The sequence below is a fragment of the Podarcis melisellensis genome (assembly GCF_964234715.1).
Source record: "Podarcis melisellensis genome assembly, chromosome: 12".
Classification (NCBI taxonomy): Eukaryota; Metazoa; Chordata; class Lepidosauria; order Squamata; family Lacertidae; genus Podarcis; species Podarcis melisellensis.
Genome location: NC_138544.1, coordinates 33,949,641 through 33,962,576, shown reverse-complemented (window position 1 = coordinate 33,962,576; position 12,936 = coordinate 33,949,641). Strand labels below are relative to the sequence as shown.

The 12,936-nt window shown below is 40.8% G+C and overlaps 1 protein-coding gene across 4 annotated transcripts in view; it reads right to left on the bottom strand.

The window, feature by feature from the left end:
• CDK6 (cyclin dependent kinase 6) overlaps positions 1-12,936 on the bottom strand; it is a 114,353-nt gene that overhangs the window by 76,112 nt on the left and 25,305 nt on the right. For all 4 annotated transcript variants that reach the window (XM_081931266.1, XM_081931268.1, XM_081931267.1 and 1 more), the window contains exon 3: positions 3,309-3,444. In XM_081931266.1, the coding sequence (XP_081787392.1) occupies positions 3,309-3,444 (136 nt within the window). The remainder of the gene's footprint in view (positions 1-3,308; positions 3,445-12,936) is intronic.

Sequence of the window (12,936 nt, the reverse complement as noted above, 5' to 3'; positions counted from 1 at the left end):
ACAGTTGTGTAAATGTGTGCAAACATAGGAAGAAATGAAGTGGAGAATCTCTGTTCTGTATACGTGGTTCTTTGGTGTTGTCGTTTTCAAAGAGTGAGCACCAAGTTAAGTACCTCCACATCTGTCTGATTTTAATAGGAGAGTTAAGTATATTCTCTACTTAACTGTTTATATACTTGGGGGGGGGATGATGATGAAATTCATAACTGGAAAAGATGTTTGCTTGGGTTTTCTTAGTCTCTTCCCAATAGCCTCCAAAAGAGCTTGCATGGATTTGAAAAGAAACAATAACTGTCCCAGGATATTGCTATTTTTTTGTAAGTGCAAGGATTTCATTTTTTTTCACATATGGAAATTGCATTATTCCTGACTGATCATTAAAGGTTTTTGTGAAGACTCAAAAAATGAGTTACATAATATGGTATCCTTGATTTCAGAATCCTATAGCTCCTTACTAATCTGCAAATAGCTATCACAGGTCCTTAATGATGTCCTGTGCTTGATTCTGAAATTTTGATTTGACAAACCTATGGAATATAAGTGGAGATTTCCCATGCACCCCCTGCAGACAGGAGGTGAAGGTATTTTCAAATTAGCATATGACCACCACAACTATGTGGGTTAAATTATGCAAGGCTGTTTGGTGCAGGCTCTCAGCTTGGAGAAGGTTGGTGACAATTTGATCTCATTAACTTAAGTATCACTGATTTCAGTAAAATTCACTTCCAATTAAGCCTATAAGTAGGATTGAATGCTAACAATCCAATGCTGTTTACAGGTAACTCCCGTTTTAGGTGTGAGAAATATGCGTGCGATTGCGCACAGCAACGAACCTGGAAGTGACCAGAAACGTCATAAAGACATCACTGAAACATCACTAAAAAGGGCAGAACGAGGGTGGAAAGGGGCATTTGCAAGATTTTTCAGTGGGTTTCTGATTTCATGCAAGCACACAATGACCCAGAATGCAACCCCCATGTAAATTGGGGGCTGCCTGTACTTGGAACGAAGTCTTATTCATTTCAGTGGGGCTTATTTCCACTTAAAACTACACAGGACTGTAGCTTTAGCATGCCAGAAAAGGACTTTGTTGATCCTGCAAAGTGTCTACCAGATTGTTGGCACTTAATTAAGCAGCAGTAGAATTAAAAGTAAAAATGGAATCAGTAACACAACACATTCACTATGTTTTTCAAATAGGCAAATGTAAAATATCCATGTACTTTTCAGGAAATAATGATTTTTATATTTATATACAATGACTTCACTTTTTGCTACATTCTAGCAATGCTCATGATTTTAAAACTCTGGGGTTCCTCAGCTTTTGTTTATTTCACTGTTATTTATATATATATCTGTCCTGGAGTTTTTCACCTTGTGCATTGTGCCAATACTCAAATATGATCAACTGATTATGAGCATCAGTGACAGATGGCAAATGGCTCTTGCCTCAACACTGAAAACTGACATTCTCAGAGAAGCCAGATCTTCACAGTAATTGATTCTTTGTCATGCAATGATGTCATGCGTTGCCTGTTTTATGGACAGAATGGAAAATGCAAAGCATACAGAATGGGCAACAGACGCGCAGTCCATTCCACTTAGACTGTGCAAACCTCACAATGGACAGCTGCCGAAATGGGGTAAAATATGGCAAGCATTCTTTAGAGCTGGCAATAACTAGCAGCCTGGTCCCATGCCCTGTTGCAGAGTTATAGTGGAGCACAGCATCCACCACTGAGTATATCACTAAAGATAGTACCCATTGCTCAAACATGGCATGCTGGCTTCACTTTTTTTATAGCAGATGTATATGTAATGACCATATCTAGTAGATGACAAAGGATTTCCAATTTGTTTCCAGATACAATTCAAGGTCCTAGGCTTTGACTTATGAAGTTCTAAGTGACCTATAATCAATGTTTGAAGGATGTTCTCTTCTATATGAACATGCCCATTCTTTAAGATCTCAAGTCCTACCCTGAGCATTCTTATCTTCAGAGGCTGAGTTGTACCTGGGGCAGGGCCTTTTTTTTGTAGTGGCACCCCCTCCTATGGAGATCCACCCTGAATAAATATTTGCCTAGTGCTTACTTTTTATCATTCAGACACTGAGTGATGCCTGTTTTTTCTCTCAAGCTTTTGGTTAAGGACATGATAATTTGTTGCTGGCAGCTCTTGTGTATTCATCGTTTCAGTGTATTTCTTATATTAACTGCAAGCCACCATGAGCATTTTGCAGAAAGATTAAAATATTTAAAATATATGAATCAAATAAAAAAACCATGCCTGTCCAAGTGATAGCATCAAGCCTTTATACCCAGCCAGATGGGCGGGGTATAAATAATAAAATAAATTTATTATTACTATCTGCCTCTTATACTGGACAAAACTGGACAGGCTCTTTCTGCCTTCCAGCTGTCTAATAGACTTATCAAAAACACATAAACACGAGTCACAGGAACATGATAGTGGAATGCACTAAAATACAGTACAGGAATATTCTGGATAGCAAATAAATAACAAAATCATATAAATATATGAAGCTGCTTGATGTTGAGTCAGACCATTGCTCCATATAGTTTACTACTGGGTACAATAGGATTAGCTAACATTGTGCTCTCCGGATATCGCTGGACTACAATTCCTATCACCCTCTGCAACCATGACCAGAGATCTGGTATGATGAAAACTGCAGATCACCAACATTTGAATGATAGCACTTTGGCTACCCCAATCAACTGGCAGCAACTTTCCAAAAAGCAGTTCCATGCTCTTTCTGGACCTACCTGAGATGCCATTGGGCTTCTGTCTACAAAACATGAGCTCTACTGCTGAGCTATGGTTCTTTACTAGAGGCTGATAATAAATACAGAGGCCCAGTTCAGCTGTGAACCATGGTTTGCTGGTACAAGCACAAGCAATGGGAAGCCTCAGGCTCATCAACACTTTCCTCCTCTTTCCCCATATGTACCCAGCCTTTAGATGAATGGGGGTATGACTAGAAGCTTCTGATTCTGATTTACAACAAACTGTAGTTTGTGATTTTAGATGAACACTGCAAACTGGTTTATTCAAACCACTTGTTCTCAACCCAAAAGCTGAAACCATGATGAAGAGCATTTTTTATAATTAATTATAAATTATTTTTATAAGAACCAATGCCTCTGAATTTGAGAGAGAGGTAATTAATTTAATCTCCTCTTAATCAGATAGAAGTCGTCCTGAAAATGCTTCCGCTGTATGTTTGTCTTTAGCATATTATTCCATAAAATTATGTACAAACCTCCCCTACCCTTCTTTGATACCTTTATAGTTTCGCTAGGCACACCAGGCTCTGGAACTTTATTCAAATAAGTGGTCAAATCTTGATCAACATGTTCAAACACCAGTGTTAGTTTCGTCTCTCGGTCTGTTCGGGATGCTGTGCATACATCGAACAACCTAAGAAAGGGGAAAAACACATAAATGCTAAGTAAATGAGTGGAAACCAGCAAAAGATTAGTGTTAGAAACTGAGATATGAAAGCTAGGATCTAAATGGCACCTTATACCTAGATTATGGGCACAAAACCAAATGTCTAGGCAATTTTTTTAAATAATACAAAGCTGAAAATGAATGAACTGCAGCTAAAATATTATGTTCATTTTTCACATTGTCTTGTCCTTCCCCTGCCCACCCCCTAATATTCTTAAGAGGGTCTCTTCTCCAGTCTTCGGAGTAGCTGGAAATTGGAAGGCAGAAAAAGGTCCTCTCATCCTTCAACTCTGCAGTTTTAATATGAAATCTTAGCCACAGTACTGCGCCCAGAGCTTAGAAGCTGCTCACACTAATGATATTCCCGGTCACAAAATGCGCCTAGAACAATGGGAGTTTCGAACACTGCAAAGGAGTCCTTTGAAATAACTTTCATTTATTATGAAACATGACATGCAGAAAGATCCTGCTGAATCTGGGTACCAAACACACAGATATCTAGCAAGAGGTATTCTGAGGCATACGGCCACTGATTCTGGAAGCAGAATCATCTTCTTTAGTGATCACGCATAGCAGAGTAAGATTGTCTTCCAAATACACGGTCTTAACAGTGAGTCTGTAAGTGACTGTGGAGCCCAATTCTGGATCTACATGTCCTTCCAGTGGAAGCACAAATTACCTTGAGAGTCTTTAAACCTCTTTTGTTGACCACCAGCATTACGCTTTCCATTTTAAAGTTCAGAATAGAGTAGTTGCTTTGGAAGATGATAATCAGGCAAGTTCCCCTGCATTCCCAGGTTATAGGTAAAAAAATTTCAGAGACACCGTTGTTGAAATCTTTCAAGGAGTTGAAGATGGCGCTTATAAGTCGTCCATGTTTCACAAGCATACAGTAAGCTTGGTAGTACAATAGCTTTGTAAACAAGCATTTTGGTTTCCCTGCGAATGTTCTGGTTCTCAAACATTCTGCACTTCATTTGGGAGAAAGCTGCACTCGCAGACCTCAGGCAATACTAGATTTCAACATCAATGTTGGCCCTTGTGGAAAGATAACTGCTGAGGTAGGAGAAGTGATTGAGACTTTCCAACGTCACACCATTGAGTTGGATTTGTGGCGCTGCAGAGGGGTTGTTTTGTGCTTGTTGGTGCAGCACTTTGGTGTTTTGGATGTTGAGTGATAGGCCAAGCTTTTCGTAAGATTCTGCGAAAGCTTACACATTGTCATCAGCATACTGAAGCTCTATGATGGAAGTTACGGTAACCTTACTCTTTGCTTTCAGCCTACTCAGATTAAAGAGCTTTCCATCTGTTCAATATATGAATTCTACTCCGGTGGGAAGTTTCCCTTTGACAAAGTGTAGGATCATGGCAATGAAAATAATAGAGTTGGATGAAGACAGCCATTGCGACTAGTAGCCACTGAGTCTTATCCTCCCTGAATTTGTCTAATCTCCTTTTAACGCAATCCAAGACAACAGCCATCACTACATATTGTAGGAGACAATTACATAGTTTAACTGTCTGCTATGTAAAGAAGTACTTTTGTGTGTTCTGAATCTTCCAATATTCAGTTTCATTGGATGACCCCACATAATAGTATTAAAAGAGGAGAAAAACTTATATCCATCCACTTTATCCACATCATGTATAATATTATGCACCTTTATCATGCCCCTCTTTACTAATTTCGCCCCCCATCTAAATACTGTAGGCTTTCCTCATAGGGGAGTTGTTGCTCCAGGTCCTTGAGCACTTTGCTTGCTCTTTTCTATACAGCTATTAGTATGTTCAAAGGGAAAGGGAGGTGTATCAAGCAGTTTGCCCCCATCACCACCCTTTCCAAGAAGCATAAACTATGCAGAAAGGGAAGATCCAGTGAAAGTAGCCATTTACTTTTCCAAACTCGGTGCATACTACACAGCTGAATCTGCCCTAGACATGCACTCTTTTAGGCTCCACTTTCAACTGCTTCCTACCAACTTTAATTTCTCTCTTGAAGATACCATCTGCCCCTTGTAAGTAAGTTGTGTATTCTAGAATACCAGACAGGTCACAATGCAGTTAAGAAAAATATAGTTAAGAAAAATGCTTTGCCTTTGTCTAGAACTTTTTCATCTTCAGATATCAAAGGAAGTTTGCAAATTGGGTAAGCATTAATATCCCAAAGAACAAAGAGCCGAACCAACCTGCAAGTGGAAGCACAGTAATCTTTCAGTTAAGATTCTGATCTGCCATTTCAGAGATTACCTGGGCTAAGCAGAGAAGCCCCAATTAACCCAGAGCTGAATGGGGCTTGCACTAGCTTACAGGCTTCAGCCAAATTCATTTTCAAGTTAAAGGAAAATTGGAAGATGAGTTCCTGAAGTACTTCTACCTTGCAGTAGACAAAGAGTCGCCAGAGAAATAACTAAAGGATGAATTTAAATATCTGTTATGACAGGAACACTGTAGTTTTAGAGGAGGGGACTCATGGAACTGTGGTGGAGCAGAAACAATCCATGCATGAACTCTCCCTTCCAGGATGAAACTGTTCACGTGACTCAGTGACCATCACCATGCGAAAGGTCCTTTGAATCTTCTCTGCCATGGCTTATGTATTATTTGGCCTTGGAAACTAGTGCAGTAAAAGTAGATATGTGTCTACCACTGCAGTCACAAAAATGAATTATGAAGCCTTTACCAAATCCATTTTTTTAAAATTCTAATACATTAGGCATCTCTTTGAAACTGAGAAGTGGTAGGATCATCATGCAAAGAGAAAACCTCACACACTGAGAAATAAAGGTACCGACCCATTCTGTCTCACCCTATCTGTACATCTATACAAATTCTAAGTGGCCTAGAACAGTTTAAAATCTTGTGTTCCTTGTCCATAGTATAAATATGCCAATTTTAAGTTATTTCTTTATCAGTCTTTCATGCGACAAAAACTTTCCTCAGACACAAGGACAGGTTCCAGTTGTATACTTGTGGCGGCGTTTTCCTACATAGGTAAAAGCGCCCGTTTTCAAGGATCAAAATAAGAATAGGCAAATTCATGGAGGAAAAAAGGACTTTGAGTCATGATGGCTATGTGTGCCATGTCCTGTATCAGAGGCAGTATGTCTCTGAACACTATTTGCTGGGGATCGTGAGCAAGAGGCTACTACTGTGCTCATACCTTTTGTCTGATCCTGCAGAGATCTTCTTAGATTCAGTTAGGTAAGGAACATGTGCCTTTGCACAGCAGGACCACTATGGGCTGAAGTCACTAGTTAAATTTAAATTCCCTGAAATTTGTAAGGAGTTAATAATTTGCAATATATTTATATAAATCATGTATCACAGTAAACAAACATAGAGGAGCCAGGCAGGTATGAGATCTGAACATAAACATTGGAAAATATTTCCAACTGTATGTTTCTGTTAAACAACATTTACTTAATTTTTAAACACCTTTTTTTGCCAAGTATTTAATACATTGGCAAAGCTACTCTTTCACCTAATGCAGTATTTTAAAAAAGATTCCTCTGTGTAGAATGTGAACACCATCAATATTCTGCACATTTCTTCTAGAGGTCAATCAAATGCTTACGGCTGCCAGGTCCCTTGGCTGTAAAGGGTTTTACACCTCTGGCTCCTGACTGTATAGTGCTAGTGATTTGGGGGTTGGCGGCATTGTTACCGTTTTCATTCATTTATTTTTGTTGTGCATTCTGTTTCATCATATAATGTTGTCATGAAGAATTATCTTGGGAAATACACAACTGGAAAAGTGGTAGAAGTTTAATTAATAAGTAACATTAAAATACAATATGTTTTAACATCTTGCCCAAGCTACTTGGCTTGATATTATTATTCTACCCATGTGCATGGCAAGCAAGTGGAGGATGATTTGTTCTGGCCAAGTTTCTGTGGCTGGGTTCTTTTAGTGACTGATCAACCTCCCTGTCAAACTGCGTATTTTGAGTACTCACTGCAGAATCTGAGTGCATAGGACAGGCTAAAAATCCAAGGGCACAATCCACCAGGGTCCTCTCCGGTGCAGAGAGCACTGCTAAGGAACAGGACTTCAATGAGATCTGCATGAGATAATTCCCCGGTATATTTGTATGCACATAGCAAACAAATATGGGGTAGAACTCAAGAGTTGTTCCAAAGCTTATTGGAAATCCATATATCTATTTTACTTTCTGGAAAGTGTGAGGAGGGACTTTTAATTTATTTGTTTTGTTACATTTTTAATCCAATTCATCAGAGATAAATAATGGGCCACTTTCGCCAAAGTCTCAGAGAAATAAATACGTTTTTCACTGCCTATGGAAAGAATGTGATTGGGGGCAGGTGGCAGCAGCCACAATTCAGCGGGGAGGGAATTCATGACTGGGATTCCAAAACTGCCCTGGAGAAAGTTACCACCAGACAGGCCATGCTACCAGGTTGCAGAATGTTGGCAACCACAAACTGTTCATAAATTCTATGAGACACTTTGAAAGCACAAATATACATATCAATATTTCATTATATCAAGCAGTTGGTATCAAGGGAATAATAATAATAATAATAATAATAATAATTTATATGCAGCCCATCTGACTGGGTTGCCCCAGCCACTCTGGGCAGCTTCTAACAAAGTATAAAACCACAGTAAAACATCAAACAATAAAAACTTCCCATTACAGCTATCTGCTTTATTTTTATTTTTTTTACTGAACTGTATAATATATATATATATTTTAAAAAGTGAGTATCTGCCTTGATATTTTGAGAGCCAAATAATTCAATTCCATGTCTTAGGAATACCATTTAAAGCTACCCACATGTGAATCTGTTGGAACACGTTTGTCAATTCAAACTGTCAGGTTCTGAGTACAAGAGGACTGTTATAATTGTGTACAGTTGTACCTTGGATCTTGAATTCCCTGGAACTCGGACGTTTTGGCTCTCAAACATCGCAAACACGGAAGTGATTGTTCTGGTTTGCGAACGTTCTTTTGGAATCCGACAGCGCTTCTGCGGATTCTGATTGGCTACAGGAGATTCCTGCAGCCAATCAGAAGCTGCAATTTGATTTTCGAACATTCTGTAAGTCAAACGGACTTCCGGAACGGATTCCGTTTGACTTCCAAGGTACAACTGTACACTGAATTGGGTGGTGGTGGTGGTGAGAGCAGAATCATTTCCACTGGTGCCCAATGAACGAATTTTAAAAACCAAAGAATGTAAGGTAAGCCTGCTGGATCAGGTCAACAGCCCACCAAGTCCAGCAACCTGTTCTCACAGTGGCTGACCAGATGCCTGTGGGAAGTCTGCAAGCTGGACATGAGTGCAAGAGCACTCTGCCCACCTGTGATTCCCACCAACTGGTATTCAGAGTCATAATGCCTCTGTTTATGTACCTACATGTGTTCTCTACATACATTCAGAACATCATCTAGAAGACTTTAGATATGCATATCTAAAGCATGGTTTCTAATTGCATTTATACAGAGCGTATGCAGGTACAGTTTGTTTGTACATGAATAGGCTCTTTTAATAGTGATGCTGAATGGGGAGGAGAGGGGAGGGGTAGCAGGTGTGACTCCACTTCCCAAGTGCACGCATTCAGTGTACAATATTGTAACATATTCAAAATCCTAACTCCCTCTGTTCAAGACAAAGGAATGCACACCTGCAGATCTTCTGAATATCTTTTTTCTTGACAAAGGGCTTATGTGGCGCTCAAAGACTCTCAGTAGGGCTACCTAGTGTTCCACAACCAAGATAAAATTATATAATTTGTTTTAATACAGTTTAAGCTGCAACACTATGCCCACTTTCTCAGCAATACAATGTGGGTCAATGGAGAGCAATGTGCATCAGGTTGTTAGTCTCATAGAATTCAACAAGTTCATTTAAATCAAAGTACTTCAGGATGTAGATTAGAAGGTATAACAATTAAAGCTTGGTCTTGTCATTTTGGAATTATGCACACATTAGGCTTTTGTTCTCATTTACTCCAGAGTACTAGCCATCAGCATCTGTCCACAGCAAAATAGAGTTCTCAATTACTTCAAGCCTCTCCATAGAAATATGTGTGTAGCTACCTAATTACAAATGGGGTTGTTGGTTCTACATACAGCAACAGGGCAACATGTACACAAACCCTGAAGTTTCACTCCTTCACAAAACACATTTTAGGAACACATCAGTCTGTCTCCCAGGCATTAATTCCCTAGGACAAATATATGGTGTAGATTAAAGGTAAAGGTAACCCTGATCATTAGGTCCAGTCATGAGCGACTCTGGGGTTGTGGCACTCATCTCGCTTTATTGGCTGAGGGAGCTGGCGTACAGCTTCCAGGTCATGTGGCCAGCATGACTAAGCCGCTTCTGGTGAACCAGAGCAGTGCACGGAAATGCCGTTTACCTTCCCGCTGGAGTGGTACCTACCGTATTTTTCGCCCTATAGGATGCACCAGCTCATAGGATGCACCTAAGTTTTTTTGGGGGGAGAAATAAAGGGGGGGGAAAATTATTTTTCCCCCAGGCGCGGGGCTGGGGCGGGGGAAGCCCGAGCCTGCATTCACCCCATAGGACACACACACATTTCCCCTTCATTTTTGGAGGGGGAAAAGTGTGTCCTATAGGGCGAAATTATGGTATTTATCTACTTGCACTTTGACGTGCTTTTGAACTGCTAGGTTGGCAGGAGCAGGGACCGAGCAACGGGAGTTCACCCCGTCGCGGGGATTCAAACCGCCGACCTTCTGATCGGCAAGTCCTAGGCTCTGTGGTTTAACCCACAGCGCCGCCCGCATCCCTATGGTGTAGATTAGTCAATCGCAAATATTGCCAGCAACTGTTCCCATAGACATAGAAGCGCTTCTAGCAGCTGCATTAGTGGGAGTTGTTACATGCCAATATCCATGATTAACCAGTTCACACAATATGGTTATCCATGGGAGTGCCAACCTGTGCGTGCAACCATTGTATACAATTTGTGTGCAAAGAGGCTATGTGTGTATACAATTTGTGTACAAAGACTCCTAAGACTATATTATGGATTTAGCTGTATTAACATGAATGCCCTCTCCCAAGGTAACTATAGTTCTAAGGCTCTTTTAGCACAACACTCTGTCCAAAGTACACTTGCTAGGATTCTCCGGGAGACACCAGGTTCAAAACTGGTTTAAAACTGTAGTAGGTATACCCAGTGTCAGCACCTCTGAATTAACAATAGCAGGAAGAACATTCTGAAGATCTTGAAATATTTTGAAGACAGTAAACTGAACAAGTACCCTTTACATGTCGGTCCCTAATTGAGCATAAATATCTACAACTACAGCCACAAATGCTATCTAAACTAAGCACCTTTAAGTAGAACATGTATTAGGCCTTAATACTACAAAACAACTTCTAGCAATGTCTCTGCCAAATATTTCTGGAAGAAGCAGACAACACCATGAGAAACACCCTCTTGCTTGGGTAAGAATTCTTTATTACAAACTGTATCTTTTTTATATCCACTGTGAAAATCATACAGATGTGTTTCCATAACAGTTGCCTAGTATGTTAAAAATAATGAGTTACTCAAAAGTACTTCTGGGTTCCCCCTCCTACCCACCCATTTTCTGCTTATTATAACTTTGTAACAAGCCAGAACATGTGAAAAACTTGCTTCAAAAGGCTACATTATGTGCAGGTATAATAAAGAGAAATGCATCCAAATTAATACAAGATTTGCCTACTGAATGCCGTAAATACAACCTATTGTATGTTTTCATTCTTTACAACGATTAAAATTAAGAAAGGCAAGAGAAACATCAAGGAGAAATGTTGGGTTCCCAGCTGCAGTCCCTCTTCCTCTCTCCCTTTCTACCTGCCCCTTTGCCATTTCCTTGGCAGTGGCAAGGAATTATCAGCATTACCAATAAGGCATCACCTGTGGCCTCAAGTTTTTAGGAGTCTAAAGATCTCTGGAGGGAAAGAAAGGCTCTGTGCAAAAAATACACCCAGTCTGTTCCAGAAACAATTCATCAGGCAGGTAAGGAAGAGTTGTGGCAACTTCCTAGCAGGTGGGCAGCTGCTGCTTACGGGGAGGGATAGAGATAGGGGGCCCGTTGGTGCAGTACAAATGCATTGGTGGAGTCAGTCTTGCACTCCTGCCAGTGTGTCTGCACTAGGCTGACCTTTCTTGCCCCTCTTCCTCCCATTAAGCAGTAGCAATCTACCTGTCAGGAAACTCCATCCCACCTGATCAGATGCTTCTGGCCTCTTCTCTCTTGTTTTTAAACTTCATTTGGTACTGGTGGCTGTTTTTGAGACAAAACTATTTGCATGCCACTGAACTAAAACAATATTCTGGGGAAACTGATCTGTACATCCCGGGTAAGTCACATCATACAGTGGTTTTGAGACTGCACTACTTCAGACTGTAGATGAGGGACTGCTTGTCTGAATACCCCCTATGTAAACAAACAAACAAACAAACAAACAAACACCCAATCTTCCTGCATATGGAATATAAGCAAATCAGGAGAAAGTATGGGGTAGAGCTATTTTTGCATGGCCAGCAAGATGTTGATTTAGTGGACCATTTAAACATGCAATACCTCACTGTGGGTTAAACCACAGAGCCTAGGACTTGCCGATCAGAAGGTCGGTGGTTCGAATCCCCGCGACGGGGTGAACTCCCGTTGTTCAGTCCCTGCTCCTGCCAACCTAGCAGTTCGAAAGCACATCAAAGTGCAAGTAGATAAATAGGTACTGCTCTGGCAGGAAGGTAAGCAGTGTTTCCGTGAGCTGCTCTGGTTCGCCAGAAGCGGCTTAGTCATGCTGGTCACATGACCTGGAAGCTGTTCGCCAGCTCCCTTGGCCAATAAAGCAAGATGAGCGCTGCAACCCCAGAGTCGGCCACGACTGGACCTAATGGTCAGAGGTCCCTTTACCTTTTTTCACCTCACTTGACACAGAACAGTATCAGAAGCTTGGTAATGTGCAGAACAGCTCTCAGCCAATTCTCACATGTATGTTCATCACCCTACCTGCAGAACCAAGAAATGACTTGCTCCCATGAACAAACCATCATAGTCTATTTACCACACAGGAGTTTCAGACCATCTAGTGTCAACATATCCCAGTGGTGTCACGTTCACACATTCAGCTGCATGGAGGCGTGAACAAGGTAATATACAGGTGATGGCACTGCACCAGCAAGGAAGTTGTTATATTGCATCTTATTGGGCAGCAGAGGGTTCATAGGATGAGGTCTGAACAGATTATACTCTTTGTTTTACTCCTATGTCAGCGTGCACACAAGCGAGTTCTTTTGAAAATGAAGTAAACAGCTCAGGATCATGGCCAACCCAGTAAGGTCAGCCTGGGCAATCTTTCAGTACACAGTTTTTGCCTTTGGGCATCTCCACAGTACTGATTCCTCTAGCCCTAGACTTGTTTTGAGGTGTCATTGTCCTGACTGCCAAATTCTACCGTGGTTTG